This window comes from Manacus candei, unplaced genomic scaffold (genome assembly GCF_025592945.1).
Source record: "Manacus candei isolate 608988 ecotype Guabito, Panama unplaced genomic scaffold, ASM2559294v1 h1tg000015l, whole genome shotgun sequence".
NCBI lineage: Eukaryota > Metazoa > Chordata > Aves > Passeriformes > Pipridae > Manacus > Manacus candei.
This window is the reverse complement of record NW_026138063.1, coordinates 2,204,862-2,220,380: the sequence shown is the minus strand read 5'-3', so window position 1 is coordinate 2,220,380 and position 15,519 is coordinate 2,204,862. Positions and strand designations below refer to the sequence as shown.

The following is a 15,519-nucleotide window of genomic DNA, read 5'->3' as shown; positions in this document are numbered from 1 at the left end:
GGGGTGGCACTGGATGGGCTTTAAGATCTCTCCTGACCCAAACCAGTCTGTGATACCCTAATTCTATAGTAACAGCCCTAAAAAAAACAAAGGGAGCCCCCAGTAAGCACCAACCACCCCATTGTGGACCCAAGTTTGGCCTTTTATGCAGTTTCCAAGGAATAAAGTCATAAAATGACCTCCCTTAAGCAGAAAGGACCCCCTGCTAGTGCCCTAACACCACAACAGCCCAGAGCTCTCCAGCCTCACCAAAATCCCAGCTCGGCAAAGCTGACCCAGAGTTCAAGGATGATGGACAAAGCAGCACAAATATCCCGAGCCTGGGGGCAGGTTCCCAGTCAGAGCAACCCATAACCACATCTAATTATGCTGGAAAACTGCTCACACATCCCTAATCCCACCACAGAGCCCCTCTCTGCACCCACCCCAAGGTCAGGATGAAAGGCAGGTCCCCCCCAGCAGCGCTTCCCTGGATTTTTCCGGGGACTCTGTGGCCCAGTCCGGGGATTCCCGGAGTTTTCGGTCGGTTCGCAGCACCACATTGCCATCTGCTGTCCCTGCTTCCCCAAAAACCGGGTGGAACACTAATCACAGCCAGCACGGGACACACAGAGCTGCTCAAAATGCGAACAGGTCCCAGAACCGTCAGTTTGCAAATGGAATTTAACGTTTTAATTAATTAGTTAAGGAATACAAGTGATGAGCTTGTGTGGGGGGTGACCCTGGGCACTCGGTGCCCACCAAAGCCACTCCATCACTGCCCTCCTCAGCTGGGCAGGGGGGAGAAAACACAAGGAAAGGCTTGGGGGCTGGGAAAAGGGCATGGAAGGATCACTCAGCCATCGCTGTCACAGGGAAAACGGGCTCCACTTGGGGAAATTTATTACCAATAAATCAGAGGAGAGTAACGAGAAATTAAACTATATCTTAAAAAAACATCTTCCCAGCCATCCCTCCCTTCTTCCCAGGCTCAGCTTCCCTCCCAGCAGGGGGGACAGGGAACAGGGATTGCAGCATCACTCGATGTCTCTGCTCCTCCCTCCTCAGGGTTTGGACTCCTCACCCTCAGCCCCTGCTCTGCCCAGGGTTCCTCTCTCCAGGGCTCCTACAGGAATCTGATGCAGGGTGTGCTTCCCACGGGATCACAGCCCCCTTCAGACCTCCCCCTGCTCTGCTGTGGGGTCTCCACGAGCTACAAGGGGGATTTCTGTTCCCCCATGGGCTGCACCACAAAACTCCAGGGAATCTCAGCTCCAGAGCCTGGAGCAGCTCCTGCCCCTCCTTCTCCACCACCCTGGGAGTCTGCAGGGCTGTTGCTCCCACATATTCTCACTCCTGTCTCCAGAAGGTGGCTTTTCCCCCCCCTCACCTTCCTAAAAACTTTATCCCAGAGGCACCACTGGGTTCAGCCTTGGCCAGCAGTGGGTCCTCTTGGATCAGACTGGTACTGGCTCCCTGGGAGAGGGGGGAAGAGTCCAGCAGCTCCTCATGGAAGCCACCCCTGTAACCCCCCCACCAGTAAATCCTTGTCCCCCAAACCCAACACACCTTGCAAGGACAGTCAGTTGAAGCATCACAAACAAGGAGCAACCCCAGAATTAACCCTGACCCTTTAGGATGATGTTTTGCGTGGGTACATCACTCCTAAAACACCTTTTAACACCCCAGCAGTTCACCATTCCCCAATAAATCATGTCTCTGCAGTTGATAACATCTTGCTTTAGCAGCCAAACACACACCACTATTTTAACTGGTTCCTGAAGTGATACACCAAGTTATTGGCAGCAGATTTAACCTTTTGCTTAAATCCTGCACGAAAGCTCAGCCACCTCCTTGTGCAAACAACCTTCATGGCTTGGCCTGAGTTCTTCCTGAAGAACTTGCATGAAGGTCTTTATTAAACGCAGGTTTAAGTGGTAGCTTTGGGGCTGGAACCTGAGCCTTGATGATAGTGGAAAATCAGAATATTCTTTTCCAGAACGTTACCTGGGCATAAAAAGGGGGGGGGGGGGGGGGAATAAATCTAGCCAAAGGGAATCCTTTCCCAGCAGCCAGGAACACAGAAAACAAGGCATGAGGCTGTTCCTGGCTGGTTCTGACTGGCCTAACTTGCATTCCTGCTCTACATCCATTAATCCTCTTTGCAGCTCCCAGCACAAGCTCAGGAGGGAGCAAACAGATGGACAATGACTTATCATGGGAGAGACTTGGATCAGCAACTTAGAAATTCAGATTTATCCAGGAAAAGCAAGTTAGTCATCCAAACAAATAGATATGCCCTGGGGAGAAGAAAAATCTGGATAGCAATAGAGCTAAAATAAAACCTTAAGAAAAAGTAGAGGCTCTGAGGATGCAGAAGGAAGAACTGGATGTAAAGTGAATTTTATAAAGAGAAAAGAGCCACAAAGCACAGAGAACTTTGCTAAATGCTCATTTCTTGTGTGGCTGTATTTATGACACAAGGAGATAAAGACTGAGAACTTGAAAGCACTGAGTGTGTTTGTAAGATACAGGTCTGTATATTTGTGTTTTCCCCAACATTTTAACATTTCCTGGCCTCAGATTCTGCAGAAGAAAACTGAGGCTGTTGAGCCCCCAGCTGTGCATCAACAGCTGGATGGGTAGGATATCCAGGATATATTATGGATCAGGATTTAAGATTAAAATTACTGGGGGAGGAGGTCACGGAGCAGGATCTCTTAGGCAATAAATTACATCAATCTCTGAAGTCATTTCTTAGAAACATTCCAGAGGAAGCAACCCTGCCAAGGCAGGAGATGGTGGGATGATCTCATCCCTCGTGGCAGGGCTGCACCATTGCCTTGGGTTTGCAGCCCAGATCCCACGTGGCTGCAAATAGCACGGGCACAGCAGGGTGTTCTCCTGCCCCCACTGCTTCCCACCTGCCCACAAATCCCCTGCCAGGGCCACAGATGCAAATTCTGGGCAGCAGGAGGTTGGCATCTCAACCAGCAAGGGGACACAGGGATGGAGGGATGAGCTGCTGGTGGTATTTACCCTTCACAGGAGGCAGGAGAGGGAAAAAAGAGGAGAGAGAATTCAGGATTCTCTCCAGGAGCCCGTCAGACACTGGGATTACACCTGGCAGTGAAAGGCAGTTAAACCAGTCCCTGCCCTGCTCCCATCTCCTTGATAAATAAACAAGGATAAGCTACTCATTACTCCTGCTTCCCACTTCCCTGAACACCCAAACAGCAGAGGAAATGCTGTGACATTTCCCAGGCATGTCCCAAGGGATTGAAGTGTGCAAACAATGACAGGCAGTATTTAACTGCTGAATTGTAACATCATCAAGCATTTTTCACCTGTGCTATTTTACAAGCCTCTCCACTCAAGGGGAATGATGAGAGGTATGCCAAAGGATTAATCCTGCTCCAAAAACTTAATTTTTCAGTACTCTTAATTTCTTTCAATTTTGGTTCAGCTTTTACATAGTTAACTATCAAACTGACCTTAAGTTCTGCAAGATTTTAAGAAGAAAAGTCAGTTGTGCAACTGCTGTACTTTTTGTGTGTCCTGGGAAACACATCTCAGGAGAGGTCCAGCCCAAAATCCACACCAGGATCATTGGATTAAAGCAGGAAAGCTCTAAAGACTTTTTCCTCAGATATTTCCAGATGGAAGCTGAGATTGCTGTTATTATTATTCTTCAAGCCAACGTATAGTTTAGATAAACACATCATCAGTATTCAGTGACTCAAAGAAAGTGTTAGTTAATATATATATAATTTTTTTTTTTTTAAACACAACCCACAGCCTGTTTTGGCCAGATGGATTCAGACTTTCTCCATCAACAAGAATTCTTGCATTTTTCCCTTAAAACCTGGACCTTTGGCTAACTAAGGATTTTAGGTGCTTGAACAACAGAAACCAGAAGAGGCTGCACAGGTAAAGGAATCACACGCTCCTGTCCTAAACACACAAAGATCCTGACATTCCAGCCTGCTTCCATCAGCACTTTATTCCCTCTCATTGCCATGGAGCTGTGCTAGGAAGCAGAGGTCCCACCTTTACTCTGCAGAGAGGTTGGAACTTCCCCTTCCAGCTGTGTCAGCCATGGTAAAACTGCTGGGAATTAACAGTTTTCCACAGGCAGAAATAACGTGCCATCAACTCCCTTGTCCCCATTTATTATCCATCAGGAGCAGAGCTAATTAAATATCAGCCAGTTCTTTAAGCACGAGGGAGATTGTGAAAAATCCCATTCTCCCACTAAGTGCCCATGCAGGGCCTGAAGAGCAGAGTCAGGAACCCCCCAGCCTGGAGACACTTCCTCCTGCAATTTAGATTTTAATGGGAGAGCAGAGGATGGATTGCTGAGCACCAGGAGCCAGAGCTGTGCACATTGAGGGGCCAATAAAGGCACTGACCCATATTTTTCACATTTTATGGGACAAGGGGGGAAAACTGCTGAGAGAGCTTGTTCCCAGCTCTGCAATTCCACTGTCTGGGAAAGAGGAGGGATGTGCCACATCCCTGTGGCTGTTGCTTTTCTGGGGCAGTTTGAGCCACTGGTTAGAGCAGGGAATTGCAGCTGGACCACTGGGCTCTGTGGTGCTCATGGTCAGACCTTTCTGGGCTGTTTGGACCCCTTAAAAAAAAAAAAAAAACCAACAAGCTCTAAAAGCAGCAGAGCTTCCCTAGGCAAAAAAAAAAAAAAAAAAAATAAAAAAAAAAATTGAGCTTTCTCATGTAATTAGGTCCTTCCTTGTAAGTGAGACAAATTACAGAGGAGTTCATAAGTAAGAAGTTCTCATCTGTGGCATCAACTCTGTCTGATTTAGCCCAACACTGACTGCAGGTGTCTTGTCACAGCAGGCAAAGAGGGACAGGTACATCCTGCTCATCAGCTTCCAAAAGCAGAGCAGTCTGAGGAATATCAGCCTCCACCTGCATTAGAGACCTTAAATCCACGTGTTGTGGCAGAGGAGAGAGGCTGGGGGTGACACTGGTGCATGTGAAAATGTAGGAAAATGAACTGTGGAGCTGCCAACAGAGTGGCTGAAGGTAAAGATGGGGCTCCAGCAGAGGGGAAGAGAGTTGGGTTTATCCTCTTCCAGAACCCACCACCCAACCTGCCCTGCAGAGACCTTCCAGAACTCCAGCAACAAACCCCTAAGAGATGCTCTGGTGGGGAACTGGGCTCAAGGTTTCTCAATAATCTCCTCACACCACCCTTTTCAACCACAGCCACCCTGAGGGGCCCTGTGCTCCAAACACTGATCCCTGATGCACTGGAGGCAGATGAATCCCTGGTTATTTTATTCTTTTATTTGCGGGGATTCTGAGAAGGACAAACAAAAACTGGAATTGAAAGTAAATTTTAGGAACATTGATTTTCAAGAGCTGTGGTTTACACACAACAGATACTCAAAGCTCTGAGTTCTTGTCAGGTTTAACAAGAATTTTCCTTTTATATCAAAAAAATCCTACGTTTCCAAGTCTTTAGTAAAAGTTTATTTCTCTGTTCCTTCCCATTCCCAAGATCTCCTGCAGTTCCAGCTGTACTTTCCACAGCTCTCAGTTGCTTCACTCACTAAAGAAAAAATCTTCTGAACGTACTGATAAGAGTTTTATCCAGCAAGAGGTGTTCACCAGCATCCTGAAGGCTTTGAATCTAAATTACTGAGCTGGTGTTTATAAAGCCATTCCCCATAACCCCAATCTCACACCTCTGAAGCCCATTTACTGTTCTGTGTTACACAGCTGAATACCAAAGGAAAAAGGGCAAGAGTCAAAGTGAAAGAAATAACAATTTAGCTCACAGAAAATGATCATATTATCCTGGCATTTTATTGACTCTTGAAAATGAAAAAGACAGAGACAGGTATTTTTATTGACTGGGCTGGTGCCCTTTCAATACCAAACTGATGAACCAGCACATTAAGGCAGGCACAGATTCATGAGCAGCCTATGGCTTGATAAACATTTATGGAGCAAAGAGAGTTTACTTGGATAACTAGAACTGTGACAATAACATCCCACAGGCGCCAGAAAATGGAGTAGCACTCATTTGAATCACAATCCTACTAAAATAACCCCCCAGTTCTCGTGTTCTGAGTCGGGTCCTCCCAGCAAGCTCCAGTTTTGCAGCCCTTTGGTGACTCAGCACAGATGTAATTTTGACTTGCCGACAATTAATTTATCATTAGAGAGCAACAGCCTAAAATTTAAGGTATAGGATGAAAAATTACAGTGATAAAAGCTGGCAAGAAGCAACTATAGAAGCAGTTCAGCAATAAAGCAAGAGATGTTTCCTCTGGCAGGGAGCAAAGGTGCACCAGCAACTTCCCCCCGCCTCGTGGCTGCTTCTAAGAGAGCAGTAATTAAGAGTTATGCTGTCCAGAAGAGACACATTTACATTGATCTCTTATCAGAAGAGCATAAGAGAAAGAAAAAAAAATCAGCTCTCTGTGGTTATCTCCTCTCCCAGACACTCACCTGGCTCACTGAGACAGAGTTGGGCTCAAACAGACCTTACACAGCAGCCCCTTTGCAGAGAAAATTAAAATAAAAGCTCTTTTCAGATGATCTATCCCCCATCAAACACTTAAACCAAAAGCTCCTCGGGGAAGGAATGGGAATCTTAATTTTTTTGGCAGCCCCTCCAAGACAACATAAGTGTTCATCTGTTTTGTGCATCATCTACCCCAAACACAGGAAGGGACTCTAAAAATGAGTGTTCAAGCTGCACCCTACCCCTCCTGTGCCCAGGTGCTCTAAAGAAATCTCCAAAGGCATAAAAACTCCCATTTGCACCTAAATGAACCCCAGCTTTTCACCAGCACTAGTGAGGGAGGGAAAAGTTGGTTCTCCCAAAAGCAACACTATCCAAGGATTTGCTGAGCTGCTCTGACATGGGAAGAAACAGGCCCAAAACCCTCAGAAATTAAGCAAGAGGAAGAATTTGAGATCTTTTCTAAAACTGTTCTTGACCAGGAAGATATTTCACACAAACACACATCTCTGGAAGCTGGTCTGTTATCAAAACATAGTACTTTTGGATAAAACTTTCTCCAATGAAAAAATCCAACCGGGAAAAAGGGACAGTTTGAGGTAGGGAAACAGAACTATAATCCAATCAAGCCCATCAGGGAGAACCCAAACCACCACCTTTATCTGATCCAGAAGGCACAAAGCCATTAGGACAGAGCTGGCAGATTTAAAAAATACTATTTATATTTTAGAAATAAGACATTCCAATCTATTTTTCGTGTTCCCTTCTTCTCCCACTACACCTTTGCACCTTTAGTCCAGACTGGTTTTTTTACATCCAGTAACATTAATAATTACATTGACCAAAATCAGGAACTGAATAGGCAATGCTGATACCAATACACAGACCAGCCCCAGCACCCAGCCCGAATTTGGGTGCTGGAATTCACAGCATGATGGACAAACAGGGAGGAAGAGGGACACAAAAACAGGTGACAATGACATTCCCAAGGCAGGATTTGCACAGGGATCTCTGCCAGCCACAGCCACCAGGAAAAACACAGGAAAAAAAAACACTCCCAGACATAATCCCATAATTAATTTAAAATCTATCGATCATAAAAAGGATTTCTAGAAAAACAAGATTTAAATATTGGGGAAACAGTTGCATTTTAACCAAATACCAAAAAAAACCCTCATCAATCAAAGTAATTTAGCAGCTTAATCTCTCAAACAGTGGTTTTTAGCTTGATTTGGGAACTATAAGGTCACAATGTGATACCAAGCCTTTAACTTGGTAACTCACTCACCAACCCACATTGTCTCAAGTGCAAATACCTGTTCCATGAAAGAAAAAAAAAAAAAAATCAGAGATATCTCAGTTCCAGGATGAGTTATTCCTCATTCCTTCCTTTTTAAAGGAGACTGGAGAGTCTCAAACTTCAAGCAGATTGGGTTGGAGGTCACAAAACCAAGCTTAAACTGAGAAAGATTAGCTAAAACAAAGCCAGTGCATTTTCTGCCCAACCTCAATTTCATCTTCTTGAAATAAAAGGAGCAAAGGATCAAAGTTCTGGCTGCAACAAGAGGAACTTCACTCAGAAGATAAAAAATCTCTGCTTAAAAGAGGATTTATTTACAAAAAACTAGAGCAATTCAAAAAAGACATTAAAATGCACCAAGTGATTCAAATTTACTCCAAAAGAGACTTTGCAACTATTAATAAACACACCTAAATTTAGGAACTTTTGTAACAGGTTATGTTAATAGGAAACCCAACCTCATGACACAAAGCAGGAGCAAATCCTTCTGTTTTGAAATTAAAATTTTGCATGATGAAAAGGCTGAAATTGTTTCAAGGAAAAGTGGTGAAATTCCAGCCTCAGAGCTGCAAAAAATACTGTGACAGAGCTTTTCCTGGGAATCAATAACAGCGAGTCTACCTGGAGAACAAACCCAGCCTCCACACTGCCTGAGAAATATCCCCTACTGAGGAGCTCCAGCATTCTACAAGCACTGGACAACTGGCAGTGATCACACCATAATCCACTTCAATTCACAGCAAAAGGTGGGTTTTATTCTTTTCAAGAGAGGGAAAAAATAAAAAACTTTCTCCTGCCGAAGAGTTGTAAGCAAAATTACAAGTCTCTGAAAAGAACAACTCATATTTCAGCTGGAACACCTGCACTTGGATTATTACATTGTGTTTTCCACCCTGTTATGAATTCCTACATGGAAGTCATTGTGAATTCACTCAAATACATCCATTTTTTGAAGCAAACTATAACAAAAACCAGTTGCCTACCTGGGACACAGCATGTTCTTCCAGGAAGGAAGGAGGAAAAGCTCAGTGAGGATCCAACCTTTATCCCTGCTCCCATATAATCCCAGAACTCCCACCTGGGCCATATTATCCCATTTATTAACCAACCACCAGCCCTCAGCATGCAAAGGTGGGTTTGTTCTGGGGCAAATCCAGCTCAGCTGGGGAGATTCCTGATGGAAGTGTTGGCCTGGGAGCACCTGGAAAGCCACAAAACCAGGGCAAGAAGCTCAGGGAGACTCAAGGTGTTGGTGTAGAAACATCAGAACATTCTGATGATGTTTCTAAGAGCAAAAGAGACAAATTCCCCCAAAAAATTATAGAAATAATATGTGTAATATCTGAGGCAGGGTTGCAAAGGCATGAAAACCAGCTGAAGGGAGGTGTTTTAATGGCCTTGTGTCAGCTCAGAATAATTTCATTTATTGAGAACAGCTGCTCTTCTGATTATTACCCCGAGCATTAATTGTCTTTCTCCTGACTCAAAATGCTCCATTGCAGCACAGGGAGGAGACACTTTTACCAAACAAATCTGGCCTAAGAGAAGCAGAAGTGAAATGGAACAAATATTTTGGCTTTTTTTTTTTTTAGTAGTGCTCCGTAACAAGGCAAAGCACATCCTCAGTCAGTTCATTCACTGCATGAAAAATGAGGAAAAATGTATCAAAATGAGGGATTTTTTTGAAAACTTCACAGTTTATGGTGATGTTTAAATATGGTGTGAGAAGAGATTTAAACAAGGAAACCAACGGGAAGAGCTGCCTAATTCACCCTGGGAGTGTTGGGATCAGACCCAAAATTCATCCCAGCACTGGGAAAACATCCCTGGCTTGCAACTGCCTGAGAAAACAAGTAAATCCCAGTCCCTAACCATGGCACTTGAGCTTTATTTCTAAAAAAAATAGTAATTGGGACAATTCTGTGTGTCACAGTTAATGTGTCAGAGCTGGTGTAAAGTTCCTACGATGAGAGGAGGTGAGTTAATAAGGAAATATGTCCAACGTGACAGCCAGAGGTTATTTAATGTCATATTTTATTTTGATTTTGGTAAATCAGCTTTTTAAAAACATGCCCACAGACCCTCTGGGCCACCACAACCCCTCAGGACCGATGTGAGTGCCAAAATCTCTCCCTGGCTGCCTCCTCATCCTCCCAGCAGCCAAGGGATGATCCCACGGCATCACTGATCCATCAGCAGCTCAGAAATAGGAATTTTCAGTAGACTAATAAAGTGAATTATGCATCTCTCAGTACTTCTGAAAGTTTCAGATTTATTTGTGCCAAAGAACAATGGTTTTAGGGTTTTTTTTTTTACACTCTCTAAATAACTTTAATACTCCTTTAGACAAACCTTTATATAGTTCATGACCACTTCTAAAGTACTAAATAATACTGATTCAAAGATAAAATAGCTTTAAATCTTTCCATGTGATTTTAAGAAACCTACTGCTCATGTTCACATCTGACTGAGCTCTACAAATCAAACTCTGCAATCTTTACCGAAACTTTTATTTTTTTAGATTATCAGAACCGATTCCTGGAGGGGTTTGGACCACGGGAGATTTGCAGGAGCTGACCTGATGAGAATTACAGTCAGGCCATGAGTTTCTTTACGTAATTTGAACAGGCCAATTACAAACCTGGAGCCTGGGATGGGAAATCCCCTTTCCAAGCTGGTCCTGCTGGTGTTTGGATGCTGGTTCCTCTCAGCCATCACAAAGGACGTGTCGCTTCTTGGGGTTGCCAGTTAAAACTAATCCATATATTCACAGAGTCACAGAATATTCTGTTGGGAGGGACCCACAAGGATCAAGTCCAATTTCTAAGTGAGTGGGGATCAAACCCACAAGCTTGGTGTTACCAGCACCCTGCTCTAACCAACTAATATTGCAAATATAAATATTTGTGTGAAAATATTGTGAAAAGCAGACACTAAACCATTTCTGATGCTCATTTCTCCTCTCACAGGCACAGGGAAAATCCTGTTTTCCAGTGACACTGTGAAGTAAGAAAACACACAGGTACCCCCAAAATGCCAAGCAGTGGAAGGAGTTCTGGAAAACTTATTCCAAAGTCCAGAACACTGGACTTACAAGGGAAAAACTCCTAGCAGTGCTGCAAAAAGCACCTCCTATTCTCTTCAAGGCTTTTTTATCTTTGCCAGGCCCTCCCCTGTAGCCTGTGTGAGTTTATCTCTCCTCCCACCACAGACACTGTAACTCTCCTCTGGAATGCAAGAGGAGAAAACATCCAAATTATCTTTAAAAAGGTATTTTTTTCTTAGGCAGGAAAGGCTTCCTAAGCGAAACAAGGCCTAATGTCCTCGTTACAAATCTTCTGGAAGGGTATCTGCACTCGACAGAAGACACCTTCTCCCTCTAACTCTACCTCAGGACCTCGAGAACATCCGGGTAGAGCAGGAAGCCCGTGAAGACGCTGTCGTCCTCCGCGCCCGCGTAGACCCCGTTCCAGTCCCGCGCCACCTCCAGCCACACCTGGTCTCCTGCACCGAGCTTCAGGATGGTCAGGAAGGAGGCCTGGTCGATCTCCTGCCCGTGGACGGTGTCCCTGGCCTTGGCCACCCTCCTGGTGCGCGCCACGAGGCCGACGCGCGCCGGCCGCCCGCGCACCGTCAGGTGGAAGGCGAAGACGTAGGTGCCGGGCACGGAGCAGTTGAACTTGCCGGTGGAAGGGTTGTAGTCCCGCTGCTCGTTGTACAGGACCCTGTCAAACCTGATGGGCACGTTGGGGGGAGGGAAGGGCTTGGACAGCCCGGCGCTGAAGGCCGATCTCGGGGCCTTGGCGGGGTCGCCCCGCGCGCCCTTGGCCCCGCGCGAGCCCTTCTTGCCCGGCGCCCCCCGGCCCCCCTTGGTGCCCGCCACCCCCTTGGGACCGGTCGGTCCCATCATGCCGGCAGGGCCCAGGTCCCCTTTCTCACCCTTAGTTCCTCGCTCGCCCTTTTCTCCCTGTTTTCCGTCCACCCCCCGAATCCCCTCAGCCCCCGTGTCCCCTTTGCTCCCTTTTTCCCCCTTGGTCCCCCCTTCCCCTCTGTCTCCCTTCGCCCCTCTACCCCCTGGCTCCCCACAGTAGCCCTTCTCCCCCGTGTCTCCCTTTTCCCCTTTGTCACCCTGTTCTCCCACCACTCCTGGGTCTCCGGGATCCCCCCTGTCCCCCTTGGCTCCTTTGGTCCCGTTCTCACAAGTGTCCCCTTTGGACCCCTTTTGTCCCTTCAGCCCAGGGAAGCCGTAGTTGCCCTTATTGCCTTTGGCTCCGGCTTCACCTGGAACAGGGAAAAGTAAGGGGGGAAAGGAAGATTAAAACACCAGCAGTGTTGGATTGTTTTGGAGACAGAGACAGCAAAGGGAAAGGTCAGGGTAATATTCCTGGTTTCCCAGCCTGTGTTACATACCTTGCAGCCCAGGTTTTCCTGGATAACCGGGATTTCCACTTGCTCCTCGCTCACCTTGCTCCCCTTTTCCTCCTAGAACATTCCACCATTAATGAATTCATTACTCGGTGCTGGTGTCTGCAGCCAGCAATCATCACACAGCAATCAATCCATTGGGACCATTTCCCTCACTTCCCTGACAGAACAGACACTAGCATTGTGTGTTTGCAAGAAACCCCCTCAGAAACCTCGGCTGAACCTCACACCTCAAGAACCATCTCACTCTGTGCTGGATTTCTGCCTCACTGGGAGGCAGTTCCTGCTGCTTAACAGCAAGATGCAGAAGGTGACAGCATTCCTCACATCAGGATTGCCAAAAGCCTTGTTCCAGAAGTGAATCAAGGCCTAAAAGGCTGACTAAACAGCTCAGCACTCTGCTGCTGGAAGCCCTTTCTCTTGGAAAAATAGGGTTTCTTTACATTTTGTGGTATTGGATGAGGATAACAGCATTTGCTTTACCTCTCTCTCCTTTAGAACCTTTTGGACCTTGAGGGCCTGGAGCTCCTGGCAGACCTGGCAGACCATCATCTCCCTTGTCCCCCTTGGGACCTGAAACACAACCACATGAACAAAATTATCTTAGTAACTCAAAGGTTTCACTTTATAAACAACATCTGCAATAATTGCTGAGCAACCTGGTACTGGGGAGTGTGTGCAAGGGGCTTCCATCCCTCTGGGAAGAGTTGGGTGTTTTATTTGACATCATACAACCAGTGCAAATCTTACAGTTCTGCATTTCACCCTTGGCCGTAGTTAAAGACTTTTTAAAACCAACTTTGAGCTGCCTCAGAGCCATGGGAGCTCAGACAGTGATGAAACTTCAGAAGTAATCACTTTTTAATACCTGAGTGCATCTAAGGAGCTCCCATTGCTTCGGAATTGCCCCTCTCCTTAAAGAGAATTAAGTCTGCAAATACAGAAGTGGCACCTGGCTGACAGTTCCTTGCTGCAGAAAGGATGGATTGAAAGGCAAGGAAGCTGGCTCCAATCTTTCCTTCATTTTTACATCCACCAGGGAATCTCAGAGACTCCCAGTGAATGTCTGGGAGCAGATTATGGCACCTTCAATCATCCAAAGGACTTTTCCATCAACACTCCAGAGACATAAGAAATCAAACTCCCTTTGCAGCCACTAAAACTTCCATCAGCCAATCCCTCCCGAGCCCTGGGAAGTGAGAATCCCTGGAGTACATTGTATTAAAGGAGAATTATTTCATGATTTTACCACCTTTCTTCAGCTGAACAGTTTCTCTCTCCAATATTGGTGCTTTTAAAGTGAACATTTGCAGACTAATGCACTATTCATTTGAGCAGGATGAGAATGAGGTGCTCTATAAGGTGTATTTTAGCAGTAGAAAGAAGAGACAAAGTGTGTTTTATAAAATATTTATAAAGAGCTGCCTCTTGTGAGAGGTCCTTTATTTATTTATTTTTGGGCTCGAACCCAAAATTATTCCTGTACTTAATTTCCTCTTTTCCAGTGGGGAAAAAAAAAAAAAGATGAGAAAAAAAGAGAGGGGTTTATTACAAACCTTCAGCAAAGATGCAAAACCGCTCCAAGGTAGTTTTGAGGCTCACAAAGCCATGGTTGGAGTGACTGGGAAAGTAAATCTGTGACTCCCAAGGGCTCAGACACAGGGACAGAGAATTGAAGAGTGTGGCCACCTGCCAGGAATGGGGGACAGGGCTCTGCTCAAGTCCCACACCAGTGTGATTTCATGGGAGGGAGCTCCTTTTGGGGGCCTTCCCACTCGTTTTGGTGGTTTATAACTCCTGGGATGTGACCAGAATGCACTTTTTTGCTTTGGATTTACACAAGGTGTGATCACATTCAGCATTGCATTGAGTTATAGAATATCCTGAGCTGGGAGGGATCCCCAAGGATCATGGAGCCCAACCCTCAGCCCTGCACAGGCCCATCCCCAGAGTCCCCCCCTGTGCCCCAGGGGATCATCCAAACCCCCCTGGAGCTCTGGCAGCCTTGGGGCTGTGCCCACTGCCCTGGGGAGCCTGGGCAGTGCCCAACCAGCCTCTGGGGGAAGAACCTTTCCCTGAGATCCAACCTGACCCTGCCCTGACACAGCTCCAGCCATTCCCTGGGTGCTGTCTCTGGTCCCCCCAGAGCAGAGATGGTGCTGCCCCTCCACTGCTCACGAGGAAGCTGCAGATTGCTGTGAGGTCTCCCCTCATTTCCCACACGAATCATTTCTCGAAGGAAAAGCTCCTTGATGTGGTGTCTGTGAGGGCAGTGAGAGGGTGATCCCCCTACCTGGGGGTCCCTGCTCCCCCGGCAGCCCCCGGGGCCCTGCGGAAGGGGGGCAGCAGTCGCAGCAGTTGAAGAAGAACTCGGCCGTGTCCAGGGTGTAGTTCTCGAAGGGGAACATCGTGGTGGCCCCTCGGCTCGGGGGGGGTGACTCAGCTGCACCTGGAGCTGCCGGGACCGGGATTTTCCCCGGGAGAAGGGTGGGAGGGGGGCGAGAGGCCACCAGCTGTGGGGGCTTTGGCTTCGTGTACTTCACGGCCGGGGTCACCTTCGGCCCCGCGCGGACGACCACGGCCACGGCCAGAGCCAGGAACGCCCAGATGGGCCCCGGGGAGCTCCACATCCTGGCAGCTGTGGGAAAACACAAACACAACAATAATCCCTCCAAAACACCCTCTGCCTCTGCCCTACAAAGCCACAGGACTGAGCTTTGAGGCTGTGAGGGTGGGCAGGCCCTGGCACAGGGTGCCCAGAGAAGCTGTGGCTGCCCCATCCCTGGGAGTGTCCAAGGCCAAGTTGGGTTGTAAAGAACCTTAAAACCTTAAAGGACCTTAAAGGTCCTTAGAACTAAAGGTTCCTTAAAGGACCTAAAGGACCTTTGGGTTGTAAAGGACCTTAAGGACCTCAAAGGACCTGCCACGGGTAGGGACACCTTCCCCTAACCCAGGTTGCTCCAACCTGGCCTTGGACACTTCCAGGGCTGGGGCAGCCACAGCTTCTCTGGGCAACCTGTGCCAGGGCCTCACAGGGAAGAATTTCTTCCCAATATCTAACTTAAATTATCCCTCTTTCACTTTGAAGCAGTTCCCCCTCATCCTATCACTCCACGCTCTTCTGAAAAGTTTCTCCCAAACTTTCTTGCAAGCCCCCTTTAAGCACTGGAAGGATACAAAGAGAAATCAGTAATGATTTCAGAGTCCTGCACAACTGCACAATTTATATAAAGCTTTGCTCCAAAAGAACAAATGGAAACAAAATGACACATCAAGTTTCCCAAAATGAAGTATTTTGGAATCAAAGCATCAAGCA

The 15,519-nt window shown here is 46.8% G+C and overlaps 1 protein-coding gene across 1 annotated transcript; it reads right to left on the bottom strand.

Moving 5' to 3' along the window:
- Positions 1–10,733: 10,733 nt before the first annotated feature.
- Positions 10,734–14,923, bottom strand: OTOL1 (otolin 1). Its single transcript, XM_051781873.1, has 4 exons — positions 14,497–14,923; positions 12,687–12,776; positions 12,189–12,260; positions 10,734–12,059 (listed from the first exon to the last, which is right to left on the bottom strand). Exons 1-4 carry the CDS (start codon positions 14,831–14,833, stop codon positions 11,164–11,166), a joined length of 1,395 nt encoding a protein of 464 aa, XP_051637833.1. The 5' UTR covers positions 14,834–14,923; the 3' UTR covers positions 10,734–11,163.
- Positions 14,924–15,519: the final 596 nt, after the last annotated feature.

Excerpts from the sequence above, each read along its gene's own strand:
- OTOL1 (XM_051781873.1), bottom strand. The coding sequence starts at position 14,833 with ATGTGGAGCTCCCCGGGGCCCATCTGGGCGTTCCTGGCTCTGGCCGTG. Across the intron at positions 12,261-12,686 it reads AGGTTCTAAAGGAGAGAGAG|GAGGAAAAGGGGAGCAAGGT; the intron begins GTAAAGCAAATG and ends GGAATGTTCTAG. Across the intron at positions 12,060-12,188 it reads AGGAAAACCTGGGCTGCAAG|GTGAAGCCGGAGCCAAAGGC; the intron begins GTATGTAACACA and ends TCCCTGTTCCAG.